Here is a 26,881-nt window from a genome sequence, read left to right on the forward strand (position 1 = left end):
GCACATCTCTGACATGGCACAACTCACTGCCCTTGACTGGACAGCAGCTGTCTGTGCTATGGGGACTTGGCTTCAAAACCATTTTCGATCAATGACTAATTGGAATGGAGACAGGAAGCAGAGCGAGGTGGGCCTGGCTGTACAGTGCAGTGTGTTTTGTCACTGTGGTGGGCAGAGAGCATGGCACTAGCTGCCCACAAGACTTCTGACCAAACTGGGCCTTTCTCCATGGCTAAGACGTGCCGTGCAGTATTTCTTAAAGGAGATGAGGCGGCTTTCGGTAGCAATGCCTTGGACCCTGTTCTGGATGCTTTCATGCTTCCTCCCAGGTGAGGTTTCTTTTCCACACAATATGTCACGAGCTACTCCAGTTCTCATGTGAATGGCTGCTAAAACTGAAAAAGCATTAAAAAAATGTTTTAGAGAAGTCTCATTTTTAAAAGGCATCAATAGCCACATAGGTGTGAAAAATAAAGGGTCAGCGTCATTGTGCTGACAATTCTTAGTCACTGAAAAAGGATAGGAATTATGTACTGGGAAAAATACTCCAGTTTCCCCTGACTGGTTGGCACATTAGCCCTTCGGGCCAGGACTCAGTTCCTGTTGGTTCTGTTGTTTAATGAAAGGACTTGTGATTGGCTGCTTTTGCTGTACATCCCCATCTGTATTTCCACCACCTTTCACCACTGCTGTAAGTGAAGGTCCATGGTGGTGTTTAAGCTGAGATCAGTGACGTCTAGGAAATCTATATTGAAGAGGCTGGGCCCGGTGGTGGTGAAAGAGCCAAAGCCAGTGGCTGAGCTAGGTGGGGTGAGATCCAGCCATTCCATCGTTTCCCAGGGCGATTCAGTGAAACTCATTTGTAAACCGGAGCCTTCAGCGGAGGAGGGGGACAGTTGGGTCTCCATGGGCGAGAGAGGAATCTCCTGGGATGTCAGAAGTTCATCTGCAACTTTGCTGGAAAACCCATCGATCAGCCCTTCAAAGTGAGACTCCTCACCGCCCATTTTCAGGAGGGGGATCTCGCTGACCTTTCCCAGGGGACTCTGGGAATTTAATAAGACTTCGAGGTGAGTGTCATTGCTGCCAGTGCAGTGGTCAAATGAGAGTTGGGCTGAGGAAACATGTTCAAATGGAGCAGAGGCCTTTGGAAGTGAAGCGCTGGCATTCCCTGAAGACACCGTTATCTGAGGTACTTTTTGGAGGCAGGAACGATCTTCTTTGGCAATGGCTGGCATTTCTGTTTGCAAAAGAAATGGAGAGCTTAGACCCATGCCATGTAACAGCCTGAGCCATCTGCACTGGCCACATGCTTTGACTGCCTGCTTTCCCTCAGAGCCTACCCCACCGTTCTGCTCCACTCAGGGTTCCCCCAACCTTATCAGTGCAAAAATGGACATCTTCCAACAAGACTTCCTTCCTCCCTGCACCATTTACCCCCACAGACACACACTTCACATCCATCCACCGGCTCCCTTTTCTCCAGCTTATCAAACACAAACTGCCTGTCTTCAGTTGCAAGGCCCTTCCTGGCTTAGCCCCTGTACTACTTATCCTCTTATCTGCAGTCATGCTGTCGCCAAGGATGCCAGCCTACATTGCCCATGAGTTTGATTTTCCAATACACGCCTTTGTGCTGTCCCCCACGCTGCCCCTGTGCATGGGAGGAGCTCCCCAGAGACATCTGAAAACCCATCACACTGTCCTCCTGCAACTGCCCCCTTGCAACAACCTTCTGCTGAGAGACCTCGGACAAAGAGTGCGCTGGGACTGCTGCTGCTGACACTGATCAGCATGGTCTCACTGGGGAAAGGAGAGCCAGCCCAGGGTATGTGGGGGAAAGTGCGGCACAGACTGGATGGCCCAACTGACTCTCAGGCTTGAGGTGACTCAAGATCAGAATGTTGCTCTGACCCTTTGTAAACAGGACACCTGGGTCCTTGGCTTTCTTGGCAAATCACCCCAAAACCCAACATGGCCTGGTTTGTCCATGTCATACAGGGCCCTGCTAGTACCAGCCCTCAACTGCTCAGCTTTCAAAGTCACCACGAGGCCTACTCATGGAACGCTATAATCAGCAATGCCTGAGAACACAGAGACAGCCCCTCTAAGGAGCGAGTGACAGGAGATGCTTTTAAAGCTTGATTACCTAGTATGAAAGCCAACTGACAGCTAAGCATCAATGATGCTTTCCCGATAGGCACTGGCATATGGACAGGGTACAGACAATGGCCTTATAGGCCATTATCAGAGCAGATAATGCCTCTTCGTAGCTCATATGTGTGGGCAAGGGGCATAATCAGTGTTCCCCAAAGGCATGGGCCTAGGCAATGCTTTGCCTAGACATGGTCGTGGTAAATGAGTGTGGGGAATGGGCACTGTGTGACACAAAAGCCATTAGTGGTCACTACTCTGTGTCAGCAATGCCTGACAGAGTCCTTGCAACCAGCACATGGATGGCATAGTATTTATCTCTAAACACTGTCATATGAGGTATCAAATGAAAGCTTATATTCTACTGATCAGCATAAGCATCATGAGATGTCTGTACAGGTGTTCTTCAAGAAGTTGTATTTATGTGCTAAAAATAGGTTTACACTAGGTAACCAGGGAGAGCTGATAACTGAGGTTCTCCCAGACAAAGGAATGTTGCTTTACCTGGCTGCATAGGTCTCAGATGTAAAGCAAGCCTAAGTCAATGGGAATTATATTTGCATCTGAGGCAAACCGGACAAACATATTAACAGGCTAAGAAAGCTGCATGGCTTCAGCTCCCCAGAGAGGAAACAGCAGAGGAGAAGACCTTTATCTGGGGGCACACTTCCAAAGGATACAGTGCCAAGGCTTACTGGACTGTAAGAAGGGTGTCTCCCTTTGTTGAGCAAAAAGAACAGCACTTTTTGTATCCATGAAAGCTTGATCCTGGCCCTGGTGGCTGGTGATACTGAGAGGTTGCTTTAGGTAAGCTGCTTATCTGAGACCAAGATTTTCGCCTGCTAAAGTTATGTTTGTCGCTTAGAAGTGTGTTACACTCTGTTTTATTTGTAACCATTTCTGTTTTCATTATCCTTCTTTATATCATTGAAATCTCTATCTTTCTTAATAAACTTCTCTTTGTTAGATCGTATGAGGAACTCTGGGCTGTAATATTAAGCAAAGCGTGAATTCTTAGTTGGAGATAGCAAACTTGGTATAATTTCTGTGAGTGGCCAATGGCAGGGGCTGGGTGTTCCAGGGGAATGCTTTCTGAGGGGGCTCAGGAACTGCGGAGCAACAAGTGTTACCTGTAAGGCAAAGTAAGGGCTGACAGAGCCCTGAGAAGTTTGTCTGGGATGGCTAGCCACTTAGCACCAGCAAATCTCTCTCTAGCTGGAGCAGAGGGGTCACACAGTGACTAACAGCTCTGGGCCCCCTGAGAAGGCATCACAGTATCATTGTTCTTCATGGGAAATGGAAACAGACAGAGCTCTCTAGGGAACGGGCACGGGCGGTGCCCTTTCTCTAGGGAATGGGCGCGGGCATTGCTCTCTCTCTAGGGAACAGGCGCAGGCAGTGCTCTCTCTCTAGGGAATGGGCGCAGGCAGTGCTCTCTCTCTAGGGAACGGGTGTGGGCATTGCTCTCTCTCTAGGGAACGGGCGCGGGCGGTGCTCTCTCTCTAGGGAACGGGTGTGGGCATTGCTCTCTCTCTAGGGAAGGGGCGCGGGCGGTTCTCTCTCTCTAGGGAAGGGGCGCGGGCGGTGCTCTCTCCAGAGTACAGGCACAGGAGTTTCTCTCTCTCCAGGGAACAGGCCCAAGTGTTTCTCTCTCTCCAGGGAACACAGGTGGTGCTCTCTCTCTAGGGAATGGCTGATAACCACAGGACAGGCTCTCCACAGGAAAGTGGTTACAGTAACGCACATGGGGATTTGTTAAAAGCAAAGCTCCCCAGCAGTGGTGGACATGTGCAGGGCACCTCCAGAGCACTGCTCCACTTGTGTAATGGAAAACAAATCTTTAAAACCAGCCTCAGCCATTCCTTCCTCAGGGAAAGCCACTGCAAGATGGCAGCCTCAAAGAGGGCTGCTCCAATGGGGCTCTCGCGGTCCCATGTTCATCACCATGGCGCTGAGCATGCTTTTCCAGCAAGGGCACTGTGTGTAAGGTATCAAATCTCTGCCTACCTCCACTCTCAATCAGCACATCCAGGAGCTCGTCCATTTGCTGACTTCGAGTCATCTGCTGCAGCAAAACACCACAAGAGGAGAGCAGGGGGTTAGAAGTGGTTTCTCAGGCCAGGGGCCAGAGCACAAGATGCAGCTTTGCTAGTCCTAGAGTGCTGGAAAGGTGAGATTCTCCATGCAGTGTGGATGTGCTTGGCTCCCGATTTCCTAATTTGCTGTGGCTAGTGAGCAATAAGCTGGTTTCTGTCCCCTCCCTGCAGGTAGAACTGAGCTCATAGGCTCCATGGTCACTGCACAGCCACCTTTGACAACCATTTAAATCAGCCTCTGCTTTGCACCTGGGCTTCAGGAGCCTGAGGACCAAGTTGGGTGCACACAGCCTCCTTGGGACTCTTGTGCCCAGCACACCCAGTGCTTGCCCCAGCAAGATGCCTGCTCCCCTATGCCCTCATCCCTCTGCTGGCCAGCCGAGCCTTGCTGACGAAATGCACTTTCCCTGTTGTTTCCTTTGATTTAAATACAAAACGACTCCTCGTCCCCCAGCCATTATGTGCCAATATTTAGTGCTATCCAATGGCCCACGTGGGATGAGTTTGGTGGTCTCAGTCTAGTTACCAATGGAACAACTATCCACCATCACAGCTGGCACTAAGTGGCACCCTGTTTGCAGTCTCATGCGATGCGAGGGACGAAATGGACTATGGAGACTGAGCTACCCTCTCCACCTCAGGCACAAGGCTGAGGCATTCTGGCAGGGGGCAGAGCAGGCCAAGCTTGTATTTGCTCTGGGTCTAACTACAGAAGCCAAGGTTTTCCAAAGTGACTAGTGATTTGGTCTGCCCAAGTTGGGACACTTCAAAGGGGCCAAGTTTCCAAAGTTTCCCCTCCTCCCCCCTTGGAGCTCACATCCATTTGAGGTGTCTCAACTTGGGCACCAAAAACTGGAGCTCCCCGTATCACTAGCCCCTTCTGCTCTGCTTGATCAGGGCATCAGTCCGCAGGGCTGTCAGCCTAGCACCTTTCACCAGCACAGTATTCAAATAAAATCAAGTCTGATGCTTTTCTGTCACATTGAGACAATAGTTAGCAGCTAACGCCTGGATGCACAACAGGCATTAAGCAGCTAAGGCCCAGTTTCTGGACCACTGCGATGCACAAAACTCCAGCGGCTCCCACAGGTGCCTAGGGTTACTCAGCGCCTAACAGTATGCAGTAAAAGTTCCCTAGTGCCTGTGTTCCTGCCGCTGGGCATGTGCACCTGCTCCCCGGTGGGCATCCGGGTGCCAATCTCCCACCTATGTCCTGGGGCAAATTCACAAACTGGGGGAAGAGAGGTGCTTGGCCGCCTAAGTCACATGCAGGACCCAATCTGACAAGCACACTCAGAAGCTACCCACCTCTATCCAAAGGCACCAGCTTCTCCTGGTGCTGGTGGGTGCTCGTGCCCCCCCGCCCCCCCCGACTCTGCCCCCATTCCAACCCCTTCCCCCAAATCCCTGCCCCAACTCCGCCACCTCCCTGCCCCTATTGGACTCCTTCCCCAAATCCCTGCCCTGGCCCCGCCTCTTCCCCTGAGTGGGCCGCGTTCCCGCTCCTCCCCCCACAGCTTGTTACGCCGCGAAACAGCTGTGGGAGGCAAGCGCTGGGAGAAGCAGGGACAGCACACAGATGGAGGTGAGCTGGGGCGGGGAGCTTGGCTGCAGAGCACTCACCAATTTTCCCCGTGGGTGCTCCAGCCCCGGAGCACCCATGGAGTTGGCGCCTATGCCTCTACCGGTCGGGCCCTCAGGTGAGTTCATACAGAAGAGGAGCTTTCCACATCCCTGGTAAGGCCCCTAACCACTAGGCTAACAGTTCTGGGGTTATTCTTGTTCTCCTTCCCTCTGGGATCCTTGCTGACAGCACAGGCACCTACTGCCAAGAGAGTGTTTGCACCTACCTCTGACCACGTACCCCGTCATTGGCCTCTCCCACTGGCTAGCTCATGCCTAGTATGCTGGCTTTTGTGGATTGGAGTCTAAGGCTCCTCACTCCCCCATTCAATGGACAGGGAGTGTGGGCATCCAACTCAGGCTTTGTGGATCACAGTGATCTTCTAGGCACCTAACGTCTTTTGTGCACTTAGGCCTAAAATGTCAATTCAAGCTATTTCTCGTACACATCAAATGTGCCTGCTTCACTCGCAGACCAGGCGATATGCTGTACTTGCCACAGTCACTAGTTCCATAAAACTCAACCAAAACAGAACAAGATCAAAATGGTAAAACCTATTCCTGTAGAAAATAAAAACCATGCAGTTACCTGCTTCACTGCATCCGCATAGGATGGAGGCTGCTTTACCTCCGAGAGGGCTGGGCTTGACTTACAAAAACTTGGGGATGGAATAGAAAACTTTTGACCTGCCTGCGTAGCCATCTGCGTGGGGGAAATATAGGGAAATGTAATCAATCCACAGGCAAAAGGTTATGCTCCTCTCTGCCTTTCTTTCTACCTTTATTTGGGGCCCAAGCCGCCTCTCACCCCAGTGTAAACCAGAAGTAACTCCACTGGAGTCAATGGTATTACACCAGTGCCAAACCAGACTAAGTGAGGGAAAAATCAAGCCTGTGGGCAGGACAGATGGATTCAGGAGACTAGTTATGAGTTCCCCTAGCTATGAGGAAACCATTCAGGTCTGTATGCACAGTTCCTGTGCATTTTAACATGAGGTGACCCTGAGCAGTTTGTCTTTCAGCACCCGCATTCAGCTCAGCTCTGAATGTCCCTACACCAGAACAAGAGGAAGAGCAAAAACAGGCAAAATAATATGCTGGTGAAAAATATTGGCCAAACATAGACAGCAAGGTCCCAAAGATACCGCGTTACTGGTGGGTGAACCCGCCTCCTCTGCACTTATCGCTCCTCTCACACTTCAGCAGCCCTGGCTGATCCTGACCAGGTCTTATGCTAATTAGTGTGATGCTTGTTTTTTGACACCCAACCCAAATTCTGTTGTATGACTCAATTGTCTGAATCACTGGACAATGCTCCAGCTAGGAGATGCAGTAACCCCACCACTCATCTCTACTGCCCCTTGTCAAAGGGTCTCTAGAGGCACAGTGGGTCAATACTCTGGACCTTCTCTGAAGATCTGGTTTACATGGATTAGGACATCCATGCAAAACTGTCATACGTGACCCCTCAGCCTGAAATCTCTTGCCCTTCACTTCTGATGATCATGGAAAAACTGATTCTGTTTTAAATGTCCCAATTACTTGCCCTAACTAAGTGGTGAGAAGAATACTGTGAGGCTGGATTAAGCCACAAGGGAATGATTTGCACGGGTCTTATCCTGCAGTCTTTCTAATCCCACCCATTTCACCACTCCAGAAAACAGACACAGAGCATTTACAGAACCAGTGGTATCTTCTGTTTAGAAGGGGCTCACACACTGGCCTAGCAGGAATCTTGCAACTCAAAGATGAGTTTCTTGGCAGAGGTTCTGAGGGAAACTTGCTAGAACACCTGCTCATTTTGTACTGGGTTCTTGCCAGTGTATGTGACTGGGTAGCATTCTGCGGCCTGTTATGCAGCAGGCCAGACAACATCAGAATGGTCCCTTCCGGCCTTAAAGTCTATGAATCTGTGAAAAGATTAGCTACCAACCCCCTCCCCGCAGATAACAAATTCCTTTCCCTTTCCTTCTACTTCGTTCCAAGACTGCTCTGCCCCTGCTGGCTGGCCCCGTCTCCCCTGTTCCCATGGTGTTATCATGGCAAGGCGCAGCATGACTGTGGCAGGCAGTGTTATTTCTGGGAGTGTTGATTAGTGTGGGAGTGATGCACACATATCCCAGCAGCAGCAGCTGGAGCTCCTTCTTCACCAGGATTCTCAGTGACCCATCAACACCCCAACTGGGAACCCAGAGGAATGGCTCAGATCCATGTCACAGAGAGCACAGGTCATTAGTGCTGCTCTGTCATACACACCCTCCTCAGGTGAGGACCCCCGGCACTGGTGTGACATCCCAGCTGGAGATCTGAGAGGCAGCCCCAGCTGGGAAGGACTCACGCCAAGCAGAGTTAGGCTCAGAACCTTCCCAATGGCCTCGCTCACATCAGGGCAGAGGAGGGGATTGCTGTGGAACAGGGAGCTCAGAAGACAGAAGAGCTGCCCTGGTTACATTTTTTATAGGTGGGCCTGGGTTATGGTGTCTGATTTTTAGCCATGTGAAGAGAATGTGACCAGAGACTGGAACTGCAGAGGTAGGGTGAAGTGCCCCCCATGGCACCCCATATGCAGCCCCAGCCTCTCTCCACCCACAATGCCAAATGCTGTCAATCGGAAATTTTGGGCTTGCAAATGTTCCACGCCCCCAAACGCTGACATCTGCACATGCAGTTCAGGAGAGTCAGACACTCCTAATTCACACACACAGCTGGGCATGCAGAGCTGACCCGAGTGCAAATACAGGAGGCCCTAAAATACAGGCGATGATTAGAGCCCACTTTGGAAATTAAAATGGTGACACTGTGCCCCTGCTCCCTGTGCCATGACCCTGCTGCTCCCTGCGGCACAACCCAGCCCCCTGTGCCATTCCCCCTGCTGCTCCCCATGGTACAACCCAGCCCCTTGCCATGATCCTGCTGCTCCCTGCGGCACAACCCAGCCCCCTGTGCCATTCCCCCTGCTGCTCCCCATGGTACAACCCAGCCCCTTGCCATGATCCTGCTGCTCCCTGCGGCACAACCCAGCCCCCTGTGCCATTCCCCCTGCTGCTCCCCATGGTACAACCCAGCTCCCTGTGCCATTCCCCCTGTGGCTCCCCATGGTACAGCCCAGCTCCCTGTGCCATTCCCCCTGCTGCTCCCCATGGTACAACCCAGCCACCTGTGCCATGACCCTGCTGCTCCCCATGGTACAACCCAGCTCCCTGCTCCCTGTGGTACAATCCTGTGTGATGGAGCGACAAAGAAGAGAACTACAACTCCCATCAGCTCACTCCCCACTGCACATCCCCTCCCCCAGGCCAGGTAAGGGAACAGAGCTGTGTGTGGAACAGGCTGTGACTGCTGGACATCAGAGCTGGGTGCAAGACTGTGGACCGTATATGGAGCGACAGCAGCTGGGCAGGGAGCCAGTGCAGAGTGGCCCAATGAGAGACACTAACTAAGCCTGGCTTGGTAACCCCCAAATGCTTATTTGCTGAAATAGAGACTGGACTGGAGAGGGCACCCCAGGCACGAGGCTTGAAAAGCCCCACGCACACACTGCTATTGCTCAGTTTGAACTGTAACAGTTTAAGCCTCTGTACCTGGGTATTTACAACCTCGCCCCTTCCCTGCCAGCCTAGTAAAACCCTTTCCCTTAGCCACATGCCTGAGTGGGTATGGGACCCTCCGAGGCTGGGCTACAAGGCCTAGCTGCTGAAGCATCTATAGTGCTTGCCTTCAAGCTGACAGGCTCCTGGCACCCTAGGAGTTTCGAGTATAGAGGAACCCCAATAATTACACCTACTCCCTGGGCTGCGACTCTGTTGCTCTCCACAGTACAACCCCGCTCCCTGTGACACCCCACAATACTGCCCCGCTCCTGCTGCCTGTGTCACCTCCTATATTACCCCTCTCCCACTGCCTGTGTCACACCCTCCAGTACCCATCTCCCACTGCTTGTGCTACCACCAAAATTAATGCCCCCTCCTGCGCCCTGTTTCACCCACTAGTCTCCTGTTCCCTTTGCAACCTGCATAGTTTCTCCCTCCCACTGCCAGTCACTCCCAGTGCCCTGCTCCCAGAGTCATCCCCCAGAGTGCCCTGCGTCCCTGCCTGTCACCCCAGAATGCCCCCTCCCCCTGCCTGTCACCTCCACAGCGCCCTCTCCCCCCTGCCTGTCATCCCCAGAGTGCCCCCTCCCTGGCTAAGTCACCCCCACAGCGCACCCTCACCCTGCTTGTGCCACCGCCACTGGACCCCTCCCCCTGGCTGTGTCACCGCCACAACTTCCCCCTTCCCTGCCTGTCACCCCCACAGGGCCTCATGGGTGGCATGTAATGGAGGCTGGGGGAGGCTAAGCCTCCCCAAACCTGCGCTAATGCTTCCTGCCATGGCCCTGGGGCTAGGACGCAGCAGGGCTCAGAGCTCCTCTGGCCGGTCAAGGCTTGGAGTGGCTTGGGCAGGCAGGTCAGCACTCAGGGCAGTTTGGGCAGATGGGAAGAGACTTGGTGTGGCTTGGGTGGGCAGGTTCAGGGCCGGCTCCAGGCACCAGCCCACCAAGCTTGTGCTTGGGGCGGCACCTGGAGGGGGGCGGCGCGGCGCTCCGGCCGCCGGGGAGAGCGGGGCCACGGCCGGGCTCGCCGCCCTCCCCCCGGCGCTCTGGCCGGCATCCTCCCCCCGGCCGCCGGGGGGAGAGCGGAGCCCCCACCGGGGCTCGCCGCCCTCCTCCCAGGGCTCCGGCCGCCCTCCTCCCCAGTGCCCTCCCCCCGGCCGCCGGGGGGAGAGCGGAGCCCCCGCCGGGGCTCACCGCCCTCCTCCCAGGGCTCCGGCCGCCCTCCCCCCCCCCCCGGTGGGGGGGGTGGGCGGCGGCCGGAGGCTTTTTTGCCTGGGGCGGCAAAAAAGCCAGAGCCGGCCCTGGGCAGGTTGGCACTTGGGCGGGGCAGGCCAGCCATCTGGGACTCCTCTGGCCCCAGTGGGCGAGAGGGAGGGGGCCTTGGGCAGATGGGGCAGGACAGGGGCCTAGTCTCCCTGAACGGGGGGAGGGGTCACACGCCACTCATGCAGAGCCCCCTCCCCCTGCCTGTGTCACCCCCATAGCTTCCCCCTCCCCCATGCCTGCCACCCCCACAGGGTCCCCTTCCCTGAGTTTGTCACACCCACAGCTTCCCCCTCCCCCACCCATCAACCCCACAGGCCCCCTCCCCTGCCAGCGTTACTCCCACAGTGGCCCTCCCACCTGAGTCACTCCACAGCACCCCCCGCCCCATGTCACCCCCACAGTGCTCCTCCCCCACCTGTCACACCCTCAGTGCCCCCCCGCCCCGTGTCACTCCCACAGCAGTCCCAGCTCTTGCAATGTTTTTGCTGTTATAGGATTGGCTGGTACAGGAGCCATCTGTGATGAGACAAGAAGCTCCAACTTCCTGGCAATTTTAGCATGCTGATTGGCTGCCTGCCCCACCAGCCCACCTTCTGGGGGTGAGCAACCAATCAGATCTGCTGCAGGCAGCGCTCCCCCCCTCAGCAGCCAGAGCCGTTCTCACAGGAGGGGAGGGGGAGATAAAGAACCCAGCTGCTCCAGGTGGTCCCACCCTCTTCTGCCTCTCCCCCTGTGAGCAACAGAGAAGGGACGGTTCCTCTTCCCCTCCCCCTGCCTTGCAGCTTCCGTCTGGGCCAGGGAAGAGGGGGTTGAGGGGCACCTGGAAGTCCCCAGCCTGGAACAGGGAGAGGGGACCCTGCTGCAGCCCCCAGGCCTGGGAGGGGGAAGAGCCATAGGAGGAGCAGAGAGGGGCTGAAGTCTGGGTTGGGGCTGTTGGGGGGGGGGAAGCATTCATTGCTGGGCAGGGACTGGCAGTGTAGGGTGAGAGCTCCTGCAGCAGGGGCCAAAACCCACTCCCCAGTGCAGCTGGGGGCACTGGCAGCACTGATTGTCACCCCCGCCCCCCAGGAATGGCAGGGGAGTGCACAACACACGACAAACCAAATACACAGCGTCAGCGCTACGAACGGCTCAGGGGTTGGGGCTGACTCATGATCTCTGATCCCTGGAGGTCGGCAATGGTGTGCAGTCTCCCCTGACAGAGCCGGTGCTGGGTATAAGCAGATTAAGCAATTGCTTAGGGCCCCAAGCAGCTCAAGGGCCCCCCATTTACTTTTTTTGTATGTGTTGTGTAGGTGGTCCCCCAAAATATTCCTGCTTAGGGCCCCCAGGATTTGGATAAGCAACCCCCAAAGCAACCGTACTGCCTGTGCCCCCGGATTCCCAGAGCTGCCCTCCTCTTCCTGTGCTGTACTGCTGCTGCCCATGTTGCTCCTGTGATTTTGTTCCTAACTGTCCCTCGATCGTGAGCAGCTCTGTGAACACATCCAGTGTCACCAGGGTCTTGGCAAACTCACTGGAGCTGGTCACTGCATGTGCTCAGGATTTGGCCCTTCCAGCTACTCTGACCTCAGCCTGTGTGGTGGAGGCACCGAGGAGGCAGCTTGCATGGAGTGGTGGCTGTGTCTGGGCACACCCTGTGCAGCACACCCAGGCTCTTGGGTGATGAGCTCTCCCTGGCACTCCTGCTGCTCTCTCCAAGGAAGTCAGTATGCCGGCTGGCCCAGGTTGGAGAGAGGCACACAGGACTCCTGACCTGTGGCACTGCTTTTTGTAGAGTCACAAAGATGCAGCCTACAGCTTGGTGAGGGGAGACGGAGCAGATGCTACTCCACTCACCACTGCCCTACTTTGAGCATGCTAGCCCTGTTTGCTCCTGGGATGGAACCCTTGGCTCTGCCTGGAGAACTCCCATTTGCAAATGCGCTTTGAGCCTGGGCTCCCATGCCGCAAGCCAAAGACTGTTCTGTGAGTGCCCGAGCTGCAGGGGAAAGCCCAGTCTGTTTTGTGAGGCCCTGTCGTGCTCACATGGGCCAGTTTACGATTCTGCCAGAGTGATACATTTTAGGGGCAGCTGCACTTCCTGCTTCCAGGCAGGACGGGGAGCAAGGATGTGGAAGTGCTGCAGGACAGGCTGTTCCTCTGGTGTTCCAGGGTTGTCAGAGCCAGAGCACATTGGAGAGCTCATGGAATGGCCTGTGCCCAACCTCATTCCCAGGTCAGAGAGATTTGGACAAGCAACCCCCAAAGCAACCTTTAATACCAGTGCAGTCTCCATTGAGATAGGACAGAATGGCATTAGCCTTGTGCATTCCCCACTTACCGGTGCTGGGCGAAGTCGATTGCTGGCCTGTGGGGAAACACTGCGCCCTTCTCCCTGAGAGCCAGGGGACACAGAGAGAAGGTAATGGCTGTTAGGGGATGGTGGCAGACTGATATGCTGTGGGCTCTTTGCAGTCCCAAGTGGAGAATGCTGTGGAGAGCACTGTGGGCTTAGAAACGTGGAGGAGGTGATGGTGCTCTGGCCCGCTGACTCCATGCAAAGGCTGTTTACAATGTGAGGCAGCTGCGGCGTCCCACAGTTACTTAGTTTATCCAAGCTGTTGGCTTGGGCTTTCAAGGCAGTTTGTTTTGATGAGAATGGACAGCTGGATACTGTGTTTTCTTGCTTGATGGGAACACCGAAGAAATGCTGGGTGGGTGGCTGCTTCTCCTCCAAGCCATTGTTCCTTTTTCGCTTCTGGAGTTGCATCCGCAGCTCTTCCACCTGTCTCTGCTCTTGTTGCAGCTTCCACGTCAGTTCATTGATAACCTTCTGCTTTTCCACCAGCATCTTGTCTTTCTCTGTGTCGATCCCTTCCAGTTCCAACTGGATGCTCCCTCCATTCATGCTGCCCATTAGGCTTTCTTCAGCACTGCCATGCACAGGGGATGGTTGGAGACCAAACTGTGGGGAAGTCATTGGTCCATCGTTGAATGTGTCTGGTAAAGAGCCACTGACGGAAAGGTCAGAGGATGCTGGGGAGATGGGTGGGGAGGAGCTGGTGCTGCCAAACTGATAGAAGCTGCTGGATAGCATGCTGGCCGAGGGCTGTGACTGGTAGCTGGACAGCGTGTTTGTTGGGGTGACTGGAAAGGTGACCGTTGTTATTTCATTGAAGTTTGGCACCACACTGCCACTGCAGTCCTGGAAAGGCCGCAGACGTTCCATCAGTGCTGTTTTTGTACCGGATACGGGGAGGCCTCTTATTCGGAGCTGCTGCCTCAGTTCTGACACCTAGAAGCAGAGCCAGCCATTTAATGATAGTCACTTCCAGCACCTCCCCTCACTGTCAAACTCCTTATACACTTGTGGGGAAATACCCTGCTGTGAATATTTCCCCCAGGGACCGTTCTCCTGGCCTCCTGCCTGATGGGACTGTGCCCCACCCCTCACTGCTACTCACAGTCACTTGAAGCACCATGCACAGCCTAACAGCCTCATTGTGTCCCAGCAGAGGAAATACATTCCTCCTTCCAGCAGCCAGAGCTGCTATAAGTGGAGAGCCGGAGCTGTGAATGGGTAACGTGGATAGCAGTGCAGTAATTCTCATGGAACACAGGCTGACACCGTGGGGCTTGGTGTCCCTGCTAGCAGCTGGCCCTCCTATAGAGGTTTATGAGTCTGCTACTGGCCATGAGCTTGCTAACAGGCTAGTTAGCTAACAGAAGTTCATGCTTTTAGATCCATATGGCTCAGGTTCAGGCCTCCCAGATGACTCAGCCAGGACTTCATTACACACATGCTCCACTTGCTTTAATCCTTATTCATGTCTCTGAATAATAAGGATTATTTTACACATCCCTGCTTCCGCAAGAGACTGGTCTGGGACTTTAATCATGTTTGAGTTTAAGTAACAAAACCTGAAAGAATTGTGTGTGTAAATGACCCACATCAATCAATATATTTATGCCTGTATCTGTAATTTTCACTCCATGCATCTGAAGAAGTGGGTTTTTTACCCATGAAAGCTTATGCCCAAATAAATCTGTTAGTCTTTAAGGTGCCACCGGACTCCTCATTGTTTTATCAATCTAGTGTGAGTCTTTATTCCCCACCCTTTCCCTCACGGGCTGGTCTATATAAGAGTTAGTGACTCAGCAACAGCTTCTAGCTACAGGACTAGTCCTTAAGTTCAGGCAGTAAGAGCTCATGCTTTTCAAATCAGAAGTTCCTGGATTTATTCTCCACCGACAGCTCCTCAAGGAGGTATCACTTTGGGTTCTCCTGCAAACATTTTGCACAGCTCTGACCCCCTGCCTCAATCTGATGGCAATTAGGGGATTCCTGCACAGCAGCAATAGCATGTTCTCTAGTACCATTGCATCATTTGTCTCATGACACGGCAGAGCACTTTGTGAAACATAAAGGCACTTAGCTCTTCTCCATGCCTTATATATTTTGCTGCATTCGCTTGCTCTATAACATGCAAGTTTAGGTTCCTGCCAGCTCATCACTATTACCTTGGGATGCCTGATAGACTTCAAAGCATTTTCATTGTAAGGTACGGTGTCGCTAGATACTATTACTGTTAACAAACGATTAATGGGAGGTTTGCACTCACTTTCAGATCATCCAGGTTGGAAGGGAGAGGGCCTGGTTTGATAGAAGAAACACAGGTCTGTCCGGAAAAAGTGGTTTTCACTGGAGAAAGGGGTATGTTGGTGACTGGAGTTGATGAAGAGTTTGAACTTTTGACCATTTGCTCACTTGGTTGCCTGCAATGACAAAGGAGAGGTTTTTGGTAATAGTGTCCAGTTTTTGCCACATTTACTAATAGAAAATGGGACTTACTTATGGAAGGGTGGCCAAAGAACAGCCCCTGCCCATCTAAAATATGATTTAACTTCTTCCTCATAGCTGCTTTCTTCTTCACTTTAGAGGGGTGACCTAAGGTCCCAGTATATAATGCTCCATCTAGAGGTGACTGTAAAGAACATTGGAGACACTATAGCAGGGCATGGGGAGCCCCAGGAAGGAGATCAGCAAGAGCCTTCAGAGTTCATGGGATGGGGCTGCAGAGAGAGGACTGGGGATGCTTATCTTTCCTTGTCCATTTTCAGGGGGGATCAAAGGAGGCCTTATGTGGCTGTCATCCCTCTATCTGGCCAGTCAGAATATGGCTTTGGATGTGACCAGGGCTACATTTTCAAACTGTGCTCCCAGATCCCTGCTATGCTGCACCAACAGGCACACAAGCATAGAAGAGGGACCTGCAGGAGAGCTTAGAAAGCCCCCCAAAACATCTAAGCCTCAGGCTACTGTGCAGACATTGTTCTTTACAGGCTGCTGACTCACTTGTGCTGTGCTTGGTGGATTCCAGGGTAGCTGAAGTGCTGCTGCTGCTGCTGGCTGAGGATTTGTAGCTGCAGGAAGAGCTGCTGCTGTTGGAGGAGTCTAGCATAGGCTGAGTCCATGGGCGGAGGAGACTTCTCTGCTTTCTGGTCAGGCGGAATGTACTGGTGATACTTCAGCTTCTTCACCTTTGGCTTGGTGTCCTTGGGCTTTTTGTGGCGGTTCTTGCTATCACTGGATGATTTTGACTGCGTGTCATACAGAGAAAAGAACAGGGGTTATCTGAGAAATCAGGTCCTGAGCTGGAGTTGGCTAAGCGATGACATTCACATTTATGAATTTAGAGACCTAGAACCAGAGGATGGGCATGTCCGTATTCCTGAGGGCATTCTGTGCCAAAAATTTAAAAATTCTGCACCAAAAAAATTAAAAATTATGTGCACATTATTTTAAAATTCTGCAAGTTTTATTTGTCAATAAAAAAATGCAGAGGCTCCAGCATGGCAGTGGGGAGCACAGGCCACTGACTGCATGAAGGTGGGAGATCACTCTGCAGCCCCCCCCACCCCCGGGACACGGACTCAGTGGTGAGGCTGCATCCGACCCTGATGCAACACAAGGCCTGGGCCTGCCCCAGAAACACCCTGGGTCTCTGCCCCTCTGCGCCAGGTGCACCAGGTGTGGAGGGCAGGTAGGCTCAAACAGGCAGGATCCAAGCATGTAGGGGCTCAGTGGGGGGGTCTAGGTGTGCTGGGATCTGGATGCACAGAGGCTCGTTGAGGGGGACTCCAGGTGCAGGGGCAATGGGACTCTGCAGGAGGTTCCAGGTGAAGGTGATTGGGGCTCAGTGGAGGGGTCTGGGTGTGGGGGAGTGGGGCTTGGTGGGGTGGAGGTCTGGGTGCAGCTAGTTGGGGGTCTGGATGTGGGGGCTCAGGGTAGTGCAGAGACTGGGGCATCATGGTGGGGGTTTGAGTGGAGGGAGCTCAGTGGGTGGTGGTCTGAGTGCAGGGGTGGGGGTCCAGAGGCAGGGGGTCTGCATGAAGAGGGGCTCCAGATGCAGGGGTTGAGGTGGGGCTTGGGTATGAAGGGCTAGGAGAGTTCTGGATGTACATGGTAAGGCTTGGCAGGGGGATCTGGGTATGGGCGGTCCAGATGCACGGCGGTTGGGTGGATGGGGGAGCAGCTGCCCCAGTGACCCCTCCCCCCACAGTTGAGGAGTGATGGGGGCAGGATGCAGGGGAGGATGCTGAGCTTCCTGCAGCTGGGGGAGGTTTCTGGGTGTGGGTCTGAAACAGCCCCAGACACTCCTTGCAGGGGAAGAGGAAGTCCTGTCCTCTCCTGCCTCCAGCGCAGCCGGGACTAGCAGCTGATCTCGGCTCAGGGTAGAAGCCACTGGCTGGGGTATCCCCAGCCCCGCGGTGATTTACCTCTCTGCCAGCTGCTCTGGGTGCGTGAAATGATGTACCTACTGTGCTAGGGAGTGGTGCGTGACTGCTCTTGCAGCTTCCCTGTCAGAAAGTCATTTTTTCTGCAGGAAAGCAAAGAAATCTGTGGGGGATATGAATTCTGCGCATGTGCAGTGGTGCAGAATTCCTCCACGAGTAATGTCCTGAGCTCATCACTGTCACCTGATCCTAATGGTGAGCCCCAAGAGGTCCTTCCCCTCCAGGGCTCTGCCTACATGCCAAAGCCCCAAATCTGGAGACCACTCCTGTCTCTAAGTGACAATCACTGAAGTAATGCACCTGCTCCCAGTCACACCAGATGTACCAATAGCATACAAGGAGCTTCCCTTTTATGTTGAATTTTACATTCCTAATTTGTATTCTTTTCCCTCTCTGTGTAGCTGGTGGGGCTATCTAATACTCGGAACCTAGAGAATTGCCCACATTGAGACTATGGCAGAATTCAATATCCAGGGCCTCTCGCAGGGCACAATTCTACTCCTTGACCCTCATGGTAGCTCTTAAATGGGATCCACTGGGGAGTTCCATTTGTGCAGGGAGAGCAGCACACCAGACCTGTGGTCTCCTGAGCAGAGCAGGACAATAATTGGGGTTTTCACTCTTTTGATTTTAATACTTCCATTAAAAAATCCCAGTGTGCAATTACCTAGATCATTAAAGTCAATGGAAAATGCAGGGCCACCCAGAGGATTCAGGGGGCCTGGGGCAAAGCAATTTCGGGGGCCCCTTCCATAAAAAAAAGTTGCAATACTATAGAATATTATATTCTTGTGGGGGCCCCTGCGGGGCCTGGGGCAAATTGCCCCACTTGCCCCCCCCCCCCTTGGGCGGCCCTGGGAAAATGAGGGGACTTGCAGCAAACTAAGCAGAGATAGGCCCCATTGTCTTTCCTGAATGAGCAAACAAGCTTTATACCAGGCCTTGCAGTCACTTGGGCATTGAGGATTACAGGCTGACTTACAGACTGAATTAGTGCATTTCATTGTACTATAGATCAGTGGTCTCCAAAGTGGGGTGCGCAAGAGGATCCTTCGGGGTGTGCAGCAGGAGGAGGGCCGCCGGAGCAGCGCCACTTTTCCCCCCCCCCCTCGGCAGTTCGGCAGTTGCTTTGACAGTTTGGCTGGAAACAGGGTGTGTGTGCTCAAAATTTTTTTACCGATGGGGTGCGCGATCAAAAAAGTTTGGAGACCACTGCTATAGATAGATAACACGTGCACCAAGGACCTGGTTAACTTTTACTAAGTTGCATTCCTCTGGTTAAAGTTCTGCTCTCAGGTCAGCATGGCAGATGGTGACTCTGATATTCTGCTTCCTTTCCATTCCTGGACCTCCCAGTCAGTGTCCACTAATCATGTTGCATTGGGAGATCTGCCCATGCATGACAGCAGAATAGAATTGAGAGTGTCAGAGGAGGTATTATGACTTAATAACATCCTCTCTTCTCTCAGCTGTTTGTTCAAAAGGCCTAAATCCTGCTCAGAGATACAGGGTGGGTGAGGCAATATCTTTTATTGGACCAACTTCTGTTGGTGAAAGAGACACGCTTTTGAGCTACACAGAGCTCTTTTTCATGTCTAATCTAATATCTTGGGACTGACATGGCTACAGCAACATTGCATAAATCCTGCTCAGTGAGGCACCCAAAGCTGCTCTCTCTAAAGCAACTAAAATCCTCCTCTGAGGTCAGTCCTCTTACTCATCTACTCATTTACACTGATTAGCCTAATTCAGTATACTGCCAGGGGACTAAGAAGTCACACACTACACACTGTGCTCCTCTGAGTGCGAGGAGCCCAGCCCTCTAATGCATTGTATTGAACTCCTTTGTGTGACCCTGAGGCTTGGCATGCTGATAACTCTAATAAAACAATGACCACAATATTGAGATCCCAGCGTGAAGGGGTGAGTGGTCTTTCAGGACAGCAATGTGTGCTGTGAGACATGTCCTGGGCAGTGGGAACAGGGAGAGTGTTTATGCAAACTTTTCCAGGTGATCCCTGCCTGGGAACAAGCTAAGCAAAGATTCAGTCCAGACAAGACAGAGGTGGTTCTAGTTGGTAGCATCTGGAGAGAATCTCAGGATTGATGGTCTGGATGGAGGAGCACTGTACATCTTTTATCCTTATGTGAGGTTCACCATGTAGAGCACTTCTGGAGCAGGGATTTCTCCTACACTCCCAGCTGGTGGAGGTGACCAGAAGGGCATGTTTATGGTTGGTGTGGTGATGGTGGCTGCTATCTTTGTAGACTAGATCACTGCAGTCCCTTCAGCATGGGGGTCCCCACAAAGACCACTCAGAACCTTGTCCTGGTGCAGAATGTGGCTGCCTGCTTTCTTGGTATTGCTGGGCATAATAAGCACATTCTGCCTGCTGTTCAGAGCCCACATGGATTTCCTGCTCACTTCTGGGTGCCATTCAGGGTATTGGCATTGATCTTTAAAGCCCCCACCTGCCCAGAACCTCCCTTTCAAATCTCCCCCTACACCCTCCTCTTCAATCAGCCTCCCATCTCTTCTGCTCATCAAGAGTCTTCACATCGTCACACTAGGAACTGCTGGCCTGTGTCCTGCCTTGCATTTGTTTCCTTGTCAAGCTTTTCAGGACAGGGGCCAAGCCAGTCTGTCCCATGGCCTGGGTCCTAGCTGCTTCCTCCCTCTGCACTGGCTCAGAAGCTACAAACAGACAATGCACTCTCATTTACGGAGCCAAGAGTTGCATATCTGGAGGCTGGGTGGGGACAGAGCGTTTTCTGGGGTTTGCCAGCTCCTGAACTGGCAGACTGAGTCTCTATGGGTATGTCTGCAGTGCACAAGCCCCTTTCCACCCCCCTACAAATCAGTCTGACTTGGTCAGCAAGTACCTGGCTTCTAGGACCCTGTTGGAGATGGGTCAGAGCCTGAGTCCCGCTGAGAGACACGGTCCAGCAATTGTAAACCCAGATTTAAAATGCAGCGTGGACGCTCAAGCATGGCAAGCCCATAAGCCCGGATCCCACAGACTAGGTTTTGTGTGCAGAGTAGACACACCCAAGGGGGCCCTACCAAAAGGACTACAACTATAATGGCTACCAGAGCTTTCTGACCCCATTTCCCAGCATGCATTGAGCTGGGGTGGTGACAGAAGGAACCCTGGTGGGCCAAGAGGGAGACTTCTGCATGGGGTGATCTGGACCAAGCAGTCCATGAACCAATAACAAGTGGACAAGGGACATAGCCCCTAGCAGGAGACAGCCTGACTCAGAGAAACAGCTGAAGTTTGGTTTTGGTTTGGAAGCTGGGTGTCCCTGCTGAGCTGCCATTCCTCCCACAGGGCATTCTGGCTCTGCTGTGAGATCTAGCTGTATGGATCTGAGAAGCTCCAGCCCTGCAGTGACAGCATCCTGCAAAGAGGTCTGGCCTGGCTACCGAGAGCCAGCTGAGACCCCAGGAGGATCGCAGGCCAGGGAGCAGTGAGCCTGGTAGGATTGGGAGAGGATCCTGCCCCTCCCAGGAGTGAAAAATAAAATCAGAGGACTTTTATTTAAGCCAGCCAGTGCCACAATTCTGCAGGTGCTCCGCCTCGGGACTCAGCCTTGGCGTACTATCTGCCTGAGATGGTGCCAGGGAGGGAGCCAGAGCGGGGGAGGAGTTGGGAGTTTGTTATTCTGTTATTTTGGGAGTGTCATTCCTTTGCATGACCCAGTGAGGAGTCACCTTGGGTGGAGACACCAAGTGCCAGAAAAGAACCCAGGATCCAGCCCACGTGAGTAGAGGGGAGAAGCTACTCCTAATATTAGTGATAGCAAGCACCAGAGAGAAGGGAGGAGGTGTAAGCCACACCTTGCAGGAGAGGCTATCTATCTATCTATCTATCTAGACTGTAATGTTCTACGATTGTGTGAAATGTGCATTAGTATCAAAATCCCCTCTTCCTGTGGACGGCAGCACTTTCTGAAGAGGCACATATGTGCCTATGCAGCTTTGGGGCAGGGTTTCGTTACTGTGGGTTGAAACTGGCTGCTAAAGTGCATTAAGAAAATGTAGCTAAACTTTAATCAGCAAAACTCAGCTAGCCGTGATGTCTTTCTTTGCAAGGCGACGGGGTAGATACGTTACCTTCACCACTGCAGGCACCGGGAGGGGTGGGCTCTGCTGGCCGTTCACCTGCTTTGGGCTTTCACACTGGCTGTTTTGCACTGATGTCAGGTCAGTCACGTTGTTTTCAGAGCTGTGGGAATGATCCTGGAATCAAGAATCAGTCACCATTAGCGTGTGGCACCTAATGTCCAGGAGTATAGGAAGCAGCATTAAGAAACCTTATCATGTGTGGGAAAACTTTTCCTCTCTAGTCATGGAGCCAGCACCCTAAGTGGGCGTGAGCCTCCCAGCGGTCTGTGGCTGATTGGCACGGTGTTGATGGGGATCCTTCTAAACATGCACTGGCTTCCTTCCTCAGGGCAGAGCATGTGTGGGCTGCAGCAATGGCTCTGCAGCCTCTGGAGTTATCACATCTAAGGTGGGGATATTCTTCGAGTCAGGGATATCATTTCCAGCTCAGGTAGACATACTCACACTAGCTCGCCAGAAACCAAAGTGTAGCCACGGCAGTGGAAGTGGCGGGAGGGGCTAGCCACCCTGAGTATGTACCTAGTATCTCAGACGGGTCATACTCGGGGTGGCTAGCTCCTTCCTCTACCCGGGCCGCTGCCGCTACGCTGCTATTGTTAGCTCTGTAGCTGCCTCCAAGCTAGCATGGGTATCACACCTCCAGCTTGCGGTGTAGCCAGACCTGAAGCGCTGAACCTGATGGATGGGCAGAGGCCCTTGGTCCTGCACTAATGAGAGTGCTGCTGCACAGCCACCAGTTACCTCCAGTACTCCTCGTACCAGGAGTGAGCTCTAAGCCTGGATCTCACCTCTGAGGGTGGTGTCTCCTCGGGCACTCCAATTCTGTGCCTATGCTCCAGCCTTGGGAGTAAGGGGGAGCATGGACGAGGCTTGAGACCTCCCCTGCTCGGTGTCAAACCCCATTCACTATCCACACGCACCAGGGCTAGTCTGTACATGGGCAGCTGTTGGTGTCATGCCACCAGCAATTAAACACTCCAGCGCCACGAGAACTGATGGATTCTGTTCCTCGGGACTATTTACATCACCCAAGCCACCCAAACACAGTTTGCAAAGATGCCTCTGTCAAACAGAGGAAACAAACTAAGACACAGGATGAAATCTTGCTCCTAACTGGAGCCCTGCAGTCATCGCTTTCATGGGATATCCCACAAGGCAGCTCACATGTGCAATTGTATCCATCTTCTCCTAGAAGCTTGTTTGGAATACAGTGATTTCTCAGTGCAAGTCAGAGCAAACCTTCCTGATGCCCTGCCTTGGTTTCATCAGGCCGATACAATTAGACAAACCAAATGTACAATCATTTGGCTACCTGCCATAAGTGCTTGGAAAATTGAGGTACCCGATACCAAGTACGCTGTGTAACAAAGACATTGGAATGGAGAAGAGTTGCCTAGCCAAGAATCCGTCACTGGCAGGTTAACAATTGCTCAGGATCTTTTGCAGAACACCCCAGTGCTCCCTGGGACTACCAGAGGCTGATATCCCCCTGCTTTCCCCTGCCTGCAGCCTGTGCACTCAGAGTGGGTCCTGCCCAGGGATCTTGCACTAGCCCATGCTTAACAAGTGGATTTAAAGAGAAAACACGTTTGTTTTTTTGGGATCCTGAGTCCGGGTCCCCATTTGACTCATTAAGTCCCTGTCAGAGCAAATTCCCTGGGGACCCTGGGCAAGGCTCATGGAATTGTCAGCTGCGGGCTGCCCTTTCCCCATGGAGGTTGACATGGGATGCATACACATAGCATGGCCTGCAGCTTCATCCCCAGAGCAGCTGCTGATCCTCCTTCCCAGGCAGCAGCGCTCTGTGTGGCTCCCGGGGTGGCCTGCAGTCCCCCATTTTCACGGCATTGGTCACCTTCAAAGGTATTAATTACTGTTAAATACTGGGGAGATGCTGGGGAAGGAAAGGCCTCCCCCCAGAGCCATGTGCACAGCCACTACCTCAGACTGCAGTTACAGAGACGCATCAAGACTCGGGGACATCACTCTGGGGGAGCTGCTGATTGACAACCTGCTAGTTAAAGCACTGGCCTCACACTGATGCCACTTAACAAAGCCCAGCTCTCCAGCTGAGCTGTCTGGAGAAGAGCCCTACAGCCCCGCTGCTAGCCAGTTCTACTGTCTGCTTGTACCCACTCCCCATGCCTCCCGCTAACCCTTGGGTCTGGAAAGCCTCACCCTTTCAGCCTCATGGCCTTTCAGCCTCAATTCCTCTCCTGTCTGTGGTCTCCAAGGGGAAAAGCTGCTGACATGCTTAAAGCTACCAAAACTACAAGGAAATCTAGGTGCTACAGTGATACAAATAATAACTACTAACATGGAATGCCTAGTGACCGGAAAGGGCAGAGGGGAAGCCACAGCACATCCTAGAGCACTAGGGACAGGAAGAAAGATAAGCACTGCTCCCTCTTCTACAGACAGACTCAGTCAGACCCCCTGAAAGGGTCAGAAATGTTTGGGTACAGCCTTGCCCCTATTGAGTGATGGCAGGGACTGGAACTGGACATAAGGCACTGTCACAGCAAAGGCTGTTCATGTGAGTTGCAGGATCAGTGTGTGGGATTCTGCTGCAGCATCTTCCAGAAAGTATCTGGCACCAGCGGAAACTTTGGAAATGCACTGGGCCTTTGCTGCTCCACAGACCCTGCAAGCTACACAAGCATTTGGCCTCTGTTCTTTCCTCCGGTGACCTGAATGTCCCTTGCCAGGGCGGGCTGGGCTGGGAGTGAGTGAACCTTTTCACAGCATGTGGCATCGAGCTAGATGCTCTCTCTCTGTCCCATCCAGCCCAGATATACAGCAAAGAAATAGATCAAAGGAAGCAATGAAGCAGTTAGGGTCCATGGAGACTCCAGGGCAGCTGGCTGTACAAGAAGGCTGAGCCAGGCAGGTCACATCTCTGCTTTCTTTTAAGCAGCCTGTGCAAGTCTGAGAGCTCCCAGGGATGGTCAGCCTAGGCATTGCTCCCCGTGTCTCCACTCTATATAGGAGGCTACTATGCTAGCTTCCCAAGGCCAGATTCTGCCTCCTTTGCTCACACTGAGCACAACCTCTCTGAGCCCACTGCTGTCTGTGGAACTCTTGGAGTAGGGATGGTCTCCTGAGTGTGGGCTGAGGCGGAGGCAGAATCAGCCCCCTCCCTAGCAAGCACACGCTTCCCCATGACCATGTGGACGGGTGGAAGGCGGTTGTTTAAAGCCTTCACGTAAAGGTTGCTCTAGGGCGTGCATGCGAGGGGGAGAGAGAAGAGTCAGCACTGCAAGCAGCTTTCAGGAGGGCTCTGCACTGCAGCCCCACAGTAACCCAGCAGTAAGTTCCTGAGCCCTGGGCGTTGCCTGCCCAAGGGGATGAGCACCCCCCCCCATGGGGTGCAGAGTATTCCTGCATTCAGAGTGTTGGGTGGATGTCCGAATGCCCTCGCTGGGCAGAGGGGACAGGTTTCCCCAAGCTGGCTCCCGGGGCCAAGCCCTGGCTTGCCCACAGAACACTTGCTTTTTTTTTACCTGAGTTGTCCCTGATGTGGCAGAGGAAATTGCCTCTGAGGTTTTGGTGCCTGCTGGTGATTCTGTGGAGCCCTGCGAATCCTCCCTCCTGGCCTGCTCTGGGGACAGGCCATCATTGCTACTGTCTTCTTCAAACGCAAAAGCATCAGCTGATTTAGAGAAGCTCCCCTGGGCACCTTAACAAGTGAAACAAAGGCAATGGGTCAGTGGTGCGTAAACAGACAGCCTTAGCAACGTGTGCAATGAACCATCTCAGCGGCTCTACCAACCCCCCCTACAATACACAAGCCCAAACCCCAATACCTGACGTGGGAGCACGTTGAGCAGAGCTGAGGAGGGGAGGGGGATTTTGATGGAATGAGCAATAGCCCCTGGGAACAGTGCCCTGATTCCAGTATGGGCATTTCAGATAATGCTGGCTGTGATATGGAGCTGTATTTTGTGCAGCATCTTTCAAGTGTTCTCCTGATTGGCTTTTCAGAAAGAGCTCAGCCATTCAGATGGGAGAACATGGTTTTCAAACATGGGCATCCCATTGGGGTGCCCAAGAAACAACTCCCGGAAAATCATATCAGGTTTTGGTGTCTCTGTGCCCGTTTTATGCCTAATACTCTGTACACATCCACCTACAGGTCTGGGCTTTCTAGTAAGGGGTTCACAGAAGTGCAGCTGAGATCTGAGCTGAGATGGAGAGTCCATGAGGGGAGAGGTCAGGCAAGCTGCTCAGACTGCAGGAGCTCCAGAGGACAGTGCCCTGCAGGCTCATGTAGAGGGACAGGGAAGAGCATCACAGAGGGCAGTAGGGAGAGATTTTGAAAAACCTGCCCCATTGAAATCTCTACGCTGCAGAGGGATTTTGGCTTATTCTGGTTATCATCCTTTGAACTGATTTTATTTCAGATGTGTCTGTCTGTTTCCCATTTGTATCCATCTGCTCCAAAGCAGGCTGTGGGGATCAGCCCCTGGAAACTTGGGGCATTTCAATCATTAAGCCCTAAGATTTTTCCTCCCAACATGGATGTGCAAAAATATGGCGATCCAGGCTCCTGCTCTCTCATTGGCCTGACTGGGCATGTTGTGGAGGCAGCACACTAGTGAGCGACACTCTCGTGGGCAAATGCAGCACAGTGATTCTGCTCCCCTCTAGTGAATGGGATGATGTTGACTGAGGGTCTTTAGGGAAAGTGGGGGATCCTAGGAGCTTGGCTAGGCAATTGGAGCCTGGGAAATAGTGTAATAGGCCCCCTACTGCACCCAGTGTAATCCATGGGAGCTGCAGGTATTCAGCACCTCTGCAAATCAGGCTGTGGGGTTATGAGCCTGAATACAGATTGAGGTGCTTAACTGCAGAATATGAGTGTGTTGTTCATCTCCAAAGAACACCGGGATTGGTCGACTCGGGCAGTAGCTCGGGGAGGGAGGAGTATTTCCCACCTAGGGGGTTGGTTTGAATCCAGCGGTATGTGAAACTGTTCCCACCAGAGGGGCTAGCGCCTAGCAGCCTGTATGAAATGAGTTGGGGGCGGGCTCCTCCCACTGGACGAATGTCTAAATCACAAAACCGATGGATGCACTGAGCCTGTCTGGAGCCTCCACAGAGAAGCCAAGGACTGAATCAAACAAAGGTCTTAAATCTCCAGGACCCAACCCTCCCCTGGCTTCTCTGCACAAAGTACAAAGAGTTGGAAGAAATGCTCCGAATGATTAACTGCGCTTCCGGAATCCCAGCAAAGCCTGG

The 26,881-nt window shown here is 53.0% G+C and overlaps 1 protein-coding gene across 1 annotated transcript in view; it reads right to left on the reverse strand.

Annotated features, from left to right (window-relative positions):
• Positions 1 to 680: 680 nt before the first annotated feature.
• MYOCD (myocardin) overlaps positions 681 to 26,881 on the reverse strand; it is a 55,228-nt gene continuing 29,027 nt past the window's right edge. Inside the window, exons 5-12 of the mRNA XM_065415763.1 lie at positions 25,144 to 25,319; positions 21,629 to 21,754; positions 16,070 to 16,314; positions 15,336 to 15,489; positions 13,055 to 14,008; positions 6,463 to 6,576; positions 4,162 to 4,219; positions 681 to 1,240 (exon numbers count right to left, since the gene is read on the reverse strand). Of these exons, the coding sequence (XP_065271835.1) occupies positions 681 to 1,240; positions 4,162 to 4,219; positions 6,463 to 6,576; positions 13,055 to 14,008; positions 15,336 to 15,489; positions 16,070 to 16,314; positions 21,629 to 21,754; positions 25,144 to 25,319 (2,387 nt within the window). The remainder of the gene's footprint in view (positions 1,241 to 4,161; positions 4,220 to 6,462; positions 6,577 to 13,054; positions 14,009 to 15,335; positions 15,490 to 16,069; positions 16,315 to 21,628; positions 21,755 to 25,143; positions 25,320 to 26,881) is intronic.

This window comes from Emys orbicularis, chromosome 13 (assembly GCF_028017835.1).
Source record: "Emys orbicularis isolate rEmyOrb1 chromosome 13, rEmyOrb1.hap1, whole genome shotgun sequence".
NCBI lineage: Eukaryota > Metazoa > Chordata > Testudines > Emydidae > Emys > Emys orbicularis.